The 9,434-nt window shown below is 39.9% G+C and overlaps 1 protein-coding gene across 1 annotated transcript in view; it reads right to left on the bottom strand.

Moving 5' to 3' along the window:
- Positions 1–9,434, bottom strand: part of EPHA4 (EPH receptor A4) — a 162,051-nt gene that overhangs the window by 10,252 nt on the left and 142,365 nt on the right. The window contains exons 14-15 of the mRNA XM_019533078.1: positions 5,753–5,902; positions 2,537–2,730 (exon numbers count right to left, since the gene is read on the bottom strand). Of these exons, the coding sequence (XP_019388623.1) occupies positions 2,537–2,730; positions 5,753–5,902 (344 nt within the window). The remainder of the gene's footprint in view (positions 1–2,536; positions 2,731–5,752; positions 5,903–9,434) is intronic.

The following is a 9,434-nucleotide window of genomic DNA, read 5'->3' as shown; positions in this document are numbered from 1 at the left end:
GGGTCCTCCTTCCTGCCTTTTTTGAAGATGTGAACCACGTTGGCCCTCTTCCAGTCCTCCGGTACCTCACCAGAGCACCACGAGTGCTCGTAAAGCCGTGCCGGAGGACTTGCAATGACCTTGGCCAGTTCCTTTCGAACTCTAGGGTGGAGATCATCTGGACTGGCTGACTTGAATATGTCCAACCCCTCCAGAAGCTCCCTAACTAGATCCTCGCTAACCCGCGGCGCAGGTGTGCCTCCCCCGGGGCCCGAGGGGGACCCAGCAGAGAGGTGGCTGTTCTTGTCCCTACTTAGGAAGATGGAGGCGACGAAATCGTTAAACATGTTAGCTTTGTCGTCTGGTGTGATGAGCAAATTTGCCAACGCGTCCTGCAAGGGCCCCACATTCCCTGGGACCTTCTTTTTACCCCCTATGTATTTAAAAAAGGACTTCTTATTGTCCTCAATCTGAGAAGCTAGTCCCAGTTCCATCTCTGTCTTGGCTTTCCTAACTACCCCCTACATCCCCGAGCAACTACAGAATAGTCCTCCCTGGTGATGACCCCTTTCCATTGGGTGTAAGCCTCCTTTTTAGCAAGGAGACATTCCCGGATGCTTTTGGTGAGCCATGGAGGCTTGTGTGCTCTCCTGCTGCCTTTGATCCTCGTTGGGATTACCTTCCTTTGGGCGACCACTCTCCTTAGACACCTGGCTCCCCTCCCCTCCGGGACCTCAACGCTTCTCCAACTATCCTCCTTAGCTCATTGAGGTTTGCCCTCCTAAAATCTAGGGCCACTGCTTTACTGCATGCCTTTGCCACCTTGCGCTGGATGGTGAATTCTAGCAGGCGATGATCACTGTCGCCCAGGTGGTCGAGCACCTGCAGTCCCCTCACCAGGTCATCACCCGTGGCCAGCACTAGGTCCAACAAGGCGTCTCCCCTGGTGGGGCTGTGCACCTCCGGGGTTAGATGGAGGTCCTGCACTCTGTCCAAGAACCTACATCAGCGTTCAGACCTGGCTGACTGTTCTTCCCAGCAGATATCTGGGAAGTTCAGGTCCCCCATGACTAGCACATTCTTAGCCTTCCCTACCTCTGTGAGCTGACCCAAGAATTCCTGGTCAAGCTCTTCTCCCTGGTTGGGAAGTCTGTAGTAGACTCCCACTGTTAAGTCTCTTTCCCCTCGACTGCCTTGTACTCGAACCCAAAGCACTTCAGAGTGCCCTTCCCCTGACTCCTTGCTAATTGACGAGGATGTGTATTCCTCAAATGTTGTTAACTATACATGATTATCTGTGAGCTTGAATCAAATCAAGTTGAAGAGATTAAACAGTTGGTATTATGACTCTCTCCTTAAATTATTTAACCCACAGAAGTGGATACACTTGCCAGGCTATAGTTGCAATTAGGGCAATCTGGAAGAAGTGTGGTGATAGTGGCCTCGGAGGGCTAATAACCTGTCTTTGGTAATGTAAATGGTAAGCAATAGTCACCAAGGGATCCTCTCATTTAAAAGTGAAAAACAGCTTTTTCCATGATGCTGATCTGTCAGAGGCTGAATCAGGAATGGTCTGGCCTCTGTTATTGCTTCATTGGTTCAAGCACCAGAGTGGATATTTTTGTACTTTCCTTTTTGTTGAGGGACCATATCATCATTTTAAAAATATTTTTTCGATGTGTCTCTTAATTTTCTTCTTCTTTGAAGCCCGTCTTACAGCAAGCAAACCCACTTTGCCAAAAAAGAATACAAATATACTCAAAAGTAAAGGATGAGACCCTCTGCTGGAGAACACTGCTGAAGCTACATCGACTAACTGTTTCACCAATTTACACTAGCTTAGGGATCTGGCCCCCTCAAAAAGATCTCTTCCAAAATGCTGAAGTCTTCTTCCCACTCTGCCTTCTCCTCAAATGCCAGCTAGGACTTGCTAAAAATATACCAAAACAAAATGTAACATGGGATCAATGGAGATATGAAACTGGTTATCAATAAATTAAATGCAAATACACATAAAAATGAATCCATACCTTTTTGTGCCCACAAGGCTTTAGCTGTTATACTGTAATGCTTTTGGAAATTCTATCCCAATCTAAGGTTTATAAAACTTGTATACTGTCCTGTTGCAAACCACATTATTCCTGTTAGTTCCACTACACTGGGACCGACCTTTCCAAGCTTTTTTCATCGGGGGGGGGGAGGAAAAGACACTGCATGCCTTGTTTTCTCAAGAAAACAGCACTTGATTGCATCAATGCTGCACTTCAATTTATGTTATAGAAATGTTCAGAGCTGATGGAATAAAGCAATTTCTTTACTTATTCAGTATTTTATTTTTGCAAAGCCAGGAGGATCTGGACCCCATAGTACAGTCAACTGGAATGTCAGTGCAACCTCAATGGGAAACAATCTTCCACTGGATAAAAAAAAGTTGTGCAGTCTGGCAAGAGCTGTGAAGCATGCTTTAACCTGATCACAGAAGTTTACGTGAGTTACAGCTTGCCTGTCACCTTCAATATATTCCCTCATATATCACTGTTAGAAAAGCGCTGCTGACCTGGAGCTCTCTGCGCCTGTCCTCTTCAAGCTGTTGGGGTTGCGGATGAGTTTGTCCAGCATGTTGACGATCTGTCCAAATTTAGGCCTGTCGCTACGTTCCTTTTGCCAGCAGTCCAGCATCAGCTGATGGAGAGCGATGGGGCAATCCATTGGGGGTGGCAGTCGATACCCTTCTTCAATGGCTTTAATAACCTATGAACAGCATCATTAAAGAGAAGTTAAAGCTCATCATAGATTGTAAAGGTACACTAGCTGAATATAAACTATCCTAGGCGTGGAAAAAAAAAATCTATAGTTAAAGACGACATTGTTAAAAAATATGCTCATGCTCAAACTGTTGATCGGGCTACTATTGCTATTTTCTTTTGAGATAAAGATTTAAAATAAATGGATGAGCACATTTAGAGATATGCGTGCATGGGGACTGAAGCTTAATTATGAAAGTAAGACTATATCATGCATCTGAATCTTGTGAGAGGGGATAAATATATAACAACATCTGCATTTGGTACAACGTCCAAAGCACGCACATTTTCAAAGATACAGCATACTGATGAGCTGCTAAAAGACAATACACATCAGGATACATCATATGAGAAAGAGAAAACAGTGTGGCCTGAGTTAATCTGCTGCCCATGTTGGATAGATGTGAGAAGCAGCCCCATTACAAAGATAAAACATGTTCATTTCCCCTGAGGAAATTTGTGTGAAATTTGTCTCTCAGCTGTGAGAACTATACCTTGGAGCGAATGCCTAGCTAGAGTTCTCAATACCTTTACTCTTCAAGCTCTCAGAGTTTGTGGATGAGTTTATCTAGCACCCCAACCCTCCAGCTATACCCTGTGCTTTCTCCTGAGCTAGTTCAGTGAGCAGACACTTGTATCACAAGCCTTTGACACATCACAGCTGGTAAAAATATGCACCCTTGTTACTGAAGACCTGCATTCAGAGTAACTGTAGGGACATGCACAACACTACTTATGAAGTATATATAGTGTAACTTAGGTCCTGGGTACGACTGTAAACTGCATCTGACTGGTGGACCTGGAGGTAATGCGGTGGGGCTACTCATGGTGGGGTAGCTCCTATAAAATACCACAATTTTATAACCTCCAGAGTAAGTTGAGTATTGGGCACTTCAAAAACCTAGCCCCCACTGCCTTGTGGGTACACCATCAAGGCATCGAACATCTGAACTAATTCTGGCCTTTGGATTCTGTCTCCATGGTCTAAAGGGGGGATGGTAGATCTTGGGCAGCCTCTACTCCTCCATAGGTGTGCATGTGCTTGTGTTTAGGTGTATGTGCTTAGGTGTACATGTTGAAGGCCTTGATGTGATGGTTGTAGGACTCTGTACAAGCAGATTCAGCAGGCACCTGATTAGACCTCTTACATGTACAACATGATCCAGAGGATCTGCGGTTGCCTACTTACAAAGATCAACAGTTGTAGAGACTAAATTATGCTGCAGTCCTCACTCTTGTCTTCCCAAAACCATGGCTAAGATGCATTGGAAAGACAGTGTAAAGAGGCTTGCTCATTCAGTGAACAAAGGAGAAAACTGGCTGTAGCTGCTAATCCAGCATTATTCACAAACATGAAATTCACTTAAAACATTTTAATATATTCCAGTGAAAAGTATGTCAATCCACCCCTCATCTCTGCATTGTTCTTCCACACCTCTGTAATTATCTGTATTTGCAATATTTCTTCCTTTCTTCCTTTCAATTTTCCAAACACATAAGCACATCATAGGCTCATTTACTCTGTGTACTTTTTTTTAATCTCAACTAACCCAGAGGACAAGGATGGCATCTGAAAACTCACTTCTGTATTAGCCTGAATTACCTATCGTTACTAATGAAAACAGAACATCTCTGAGGTGCATCTGGTGCTTTATTTTCTTGAAAATCCTTGACTTCCTGTTGACACAGGAGAGCAAGGCTGGATGCCAGAGGAGCAGTTCTATATCAGAAGAAAATTAAAATGAAACCCCATTTTTCAGTTAGATGACATCTACCTGCAGATGCTCTTTGAAAATATTCAGCTCTGAGTACGAAAGTGGATGACTAATAAAGTGACTCAACTATTCCTGTGACCAAATATTCAAGTTATCTTTTTCTTGTTCCTTTATCTTCTAAAAATCCCTTGGGAAAAAAACATTATGACCAGTCTATGTCTCATTTTCACCAGGGATATACTTTTTTTTTAAAATCAACAAAAATGCTGTTAGCACAAGCCCTTATTAGCAGTATTATTAAAACTCTCCTGAAATAATAGTCATTATGTGTACTCCCTCTTGGAATATGCCAAAGTAGTCCAGATGGTATAGTTAAATGGGACTTGCATAATCTAAGAATGGTCATTTAGCGAAGCTCCTTTTTAATGTCCTCCAGGGGCAGCTATTCTATTGCCAAGAGGATGGTTTGACTGACAGGCACAATGGTACCTTGTATATATAGTTTTATGTATTTTTTTAAAAATGTATATCCAAACAAAAGTGTTTAGTTCCTAATTAGAGGCCATATTAAATTCAGATTTTTTTTCTTCAGGGTTTAATATAAATATGAAAATGTGTCTTTCCTTTTCTTTTCAACTTAATCTCTGCAATCTTTTAAATTTGAATTTGAATGTATTCTAATCCCCTTCATTTTTCACTTTCCTACTTATTTCTAAAAATTACAGCAAATTGCAGAAGGTATAAAAAAAATGGATGTATATAATATACATGTTTTTTTCAGGAAAACCTTCACCCATGTGTTTAACTTGAAATATGTGCTGAAGTTCCATTATCTTTTAAGGGGGTTTTGAAACACGCTTTTGTGCTTTCCTGATACATACAGAACCTTTCTTGATTTGCCATTATTGTGTTTTCTGGAAGATAGTCTATCACAATTTCAGAGAAGAGTCTGTCACTTAAGTCCAGAATCTAATATATTTGCAATTCACAAACTTGTGGTAAATGAACCAATAGATCAGCCAAAGGTCACTTTTAGATACAGAATAACAGACTTGATGAAGCAATGACCTGATTGAGTATAGACAAAATTGTATAAGGGTCTCATTCTGGAAAAGCATACATGTAAACAATTGGGGTGCACACATGCCAATCCTTTTGCAAAACTTAGGCCTAATGTTTTATTCTCACACTAAGAAAGTAAACAAAATATTAAGAGAAAAGTAGAAGAAGAAAAGCTGCCAGAAAGCAACTCACATCTTGATTGGACATATCCCAGTAAGGTCTTTCTCCATATGACATCACTTCCCACATTACAATGCCATAGCTCCACACATCACTAGCTGATGTAAATTTACGGTAGGCAATTGCTTCTGGTGCAGTCCACCTGATGGGAATCTTGCCACCCTGTGAAAAATAGAAGAAAACAGAAGTCAGGAAATCACTGGACCTACATTTTATGAGGATGTCATTGTGCTCTATTAGGTTTAAAATGGCAAGATGGAGCTGGAGAGATGATTCCAAATTTATTCTTAAAAAGCCAGTTATTCTCTTTTTTGCCATAAAACTGTCAAATCCAAATAGGAGGCAATACCATCCATCTGTTTTCTTTAGTCACAGGAATGGGAACCAGTAAATTGTTAAATGTATTTTTATCAGCCCTCTAACAGAAGGCCTACACTGAAGAATGGGAAAAAACAAGGAGTTTATAAAAGGTTTAGGTGATAGAACATGTATACAAAACAAATATGTACACGCTGTTATTGCTGGATTCAATTTTTTTCTTGCTTTGCTTGTCTGCCCTGTTTGTTCACTTTCAGGAAAACAGGGATATAAATATTTTTTCTGTATTCTGAGGGAAAAAAGAGAATAAGCCAAGAAGCTTTATGAAATATTATGGTTTTCTTGCCATGGATGACATCCCAGTTCATACATGACCCATAGGTGAAAGGATAACTCAGCCCTCAGGCTGCTCTGGTCAGTGTAGGAGGACTAAGTGCAGTCTCTGGCACAACACTTTTGATACCAGTTAGAGAGAGCAGCTTTCTTATTATACTCAAGAAAAAAAAACCAAAAAACAACTCTTCCACAAATAAAAGCAGTTGGGCATCTGAACTGGGCTAGTGGAGTTTGGTAATGTTTTGAAAAGGAGCTCAATTCCATCCTGTTTATCTGATTTTGCCTTAGTTGAATGATCCCAGGCCAAAGATGTCTCCTTTTGTTTATGCTAATGTACAAGGTGTTTTTAATGGAGCTTTTGGTTCCTTTAGGTAATTCCCCAGATGAAACAGTAAGTCAAAGGCGCATTTTTTCCATAAGTTATTTTTGTTGCGTTTTTGTCTTTGCAGTTTTTGGACATGCTTTCTGCTCCTAACTGTGTATCTCGTCTTCGTAGGTCTAGTCTACTGTCCTTTGTACAGCTGTCAAGTGATTAATGGCAGCCCATTGCAGAGCTTTTTGAAGTCAATGGGAGTCTTTCTATTGACACCACTGTGCTTTCAATCAGGTCCTGTGTGAATGTGTCTATGTTTTAATGTATCTCTTTGTCACTCTATGCTATACGATGCTTGATTTAGAATACTGGTAGGGAAAAGAATGCAAATTTTGTTGAAAACAAGAAAACTGCTTTAATAATGCTCTCTACCAACTCTAACCATGAACAAACTCCATTCTTTCTGTTGGATGTATGGACATGGTTTATACATGCTTGTTATTTTAAAAGTTGTCAATAAATTCAATGTTTTTAACTGCTGAGTACAGTGGAGCTTATCCAATTTTTTCCTGATACTTCATTACTGACACCAAATGAAGATACTGTACTGTAATGCAAATTACATTGATTTGTTGCAGCTTACTCGGAGAAAAAACATAGTACTATATTTGCACTCACTGCATTCAAAGTGATGCTATTCAGTGATTTCCATTCTATGCTTATATATTTGTCTAAACTTGTATTTGCTTGAATACAGCTTTCCAGGCTGGAAATTCAGCTTCTCTCCATCACTACCCTTATGAGTGGGAAACACCAGTGTTGGCCAGCATTTAATACTACATAAGTTTATCCTTCCCTATAATGAACCTGAATTCATTAAAAGATGAGTATAGGGATTAAACAACAAAAAATGAGCACTGCAAACAATCCTGGCACCAGAGAGAACAGCTTGAGAATGGCAGCTATTTAAAAACAAAACATAAGCAATAAAAAAGCTTTAGAAACACACTAACTTTTTTTTAGTGCATGTTAATTACAAAGGTATTGGTAATGGTCAGAATTGCTTTGTGAACTATGGTATCTGCATCATTATGACATGCAGCATGCTAAACTGGAATAAGAAAATTTGTACCAGTACACTGCTAAACCCTGTTCCTTACTTATTATGATTATATATTCATTCAAATATTAGTAGTAATAATCAGAAAATCTCCACAGAATAAGTGGTCTTTGTAACTGATGGGGCACCTAGGGCATAAATTGTTTAAGTGTCACACATGTTGATAAATTTTTAAATCACAATCAGAATAAAATCCATTCTAGGGGCTGCAAAAGGCCCTCTAGGCATTCAAGGCTTGGTGTTAGCAAGCATGAAAGCACACATTATTTTTCCCCATTTGAGTAATACCACAGAGTAGGACAGTGCAAGAAACTGATTTTTGGTTTGGCAGCTAAACTGAAAAAATGAAAAATAATTTAGCTTTGGATTGACCCTAATTCAATTTGTTTTTGTTTATTCTCGTTTACACTGGAAAATGTAATCTCATTTGACATAAAACACTCCCTTCCCTTACTTTGTTTTGGGTTGCGTGTAAATTAAAGCATAGGAAAAGAAGGTTTAGATTTACAAAACTGCCAGAGGAATTAAGTATCGAAATGGCTATGATACTCATGCAGGGGATAGGAGATACGGGGTCTTGTTCCTGTGCCACTTAATCTCATCTACTGACTTCATACAAGTACAGACTGAAAGCATTCTATTGCAGATACCAATGACCTGGTATTCTTCTCAGAACTAACAAGTGGGTTCAAAACCCTGTTAAGCAGATGAAAGACTTGAAGACAGGTCTCCCAAATCCTGGGTAAAAGTTTAAACCTTTGAGCTGGAAAAAGGGAGGATGATGACATTGCCCACCAATGCCAGTTTGGGAACTTGGCCCTCAACGTTTTTTCTAAACAAAATTGTTCAGTGAATTCAATTGATTATGATTCTTGCAGTACTCAGGAACATAGCGAAGCTTTATACACTTGAAACACTTGATGTTATGGGAAAACAAGTTAAAGATGGGCCTGTGTTCTGCTCTAATTATGCTTTAAGCTGTTCTTGTTTGCAAAGTGTGCAAACGGTGTTAACTGGGCAGGATGGTGTCCAACACAAAAGGGAGAATAGTTTTTCTTACTGGTACAGAACTTTGGGCAATTTAGATATTTGATTAGCAATTGGAAGGGCTAAAGTAGAGGCTGGATTTTAAAACTAACTTTAGTGGTGCTGAAAAACTTTTTAGAATGGTAGGTTGCCTTTGTAAATTTTTGTCAGAAGCATCAACTGAAAAGGAACAAAGCAAAAATTGATCTTTTTTAATGGGGGTCAGACTTGATGATCTGCTCAGATCCCTTCTGACCCTACCAGCTATGAAACTATGAAAGCCAAATTTACAAATAGTTTTAGGACAGCTGCATTTTTTGCACAGTTTATTCTTTACTTTAAAAAAAACAAACAAAAAACCTCTTCAACTTGACCACAGAATTCAATGGGACTATTGACCGGTGTAAAATTGACCAATTACACAACTGACTGCAGGATGAAACATCAAAATATTAATGCCTGGCCTCAAACACCTGTCACCAACTTCTAGTATGCTGCTGGCACCTAACCAATATAATGGGACAGATCGTCAGTGAGGTAGACTGATGTAGGTAGGTGCTTTGAAACCAATGGAATTGACA

This window comes from Crocodylus porosus, unplaced genomic scaffold (genome assembly GCF_001723895.1).
Source record: "Crocodylus porosus isolate Cpor-Errol unplaced genomic scaffold, CroPor_comp1, whole genome shotgun sequence".
Taxonomy (NCBI): domain Eukaryota; kingdom Metazoa; phylum Chordata; order Crocodylia; family Crocodylidae; genus Crocodylus; species Crocodylus porosus.
This window is presented reverse-complemented; position numbering and strand designations above follow the sequence as displayed.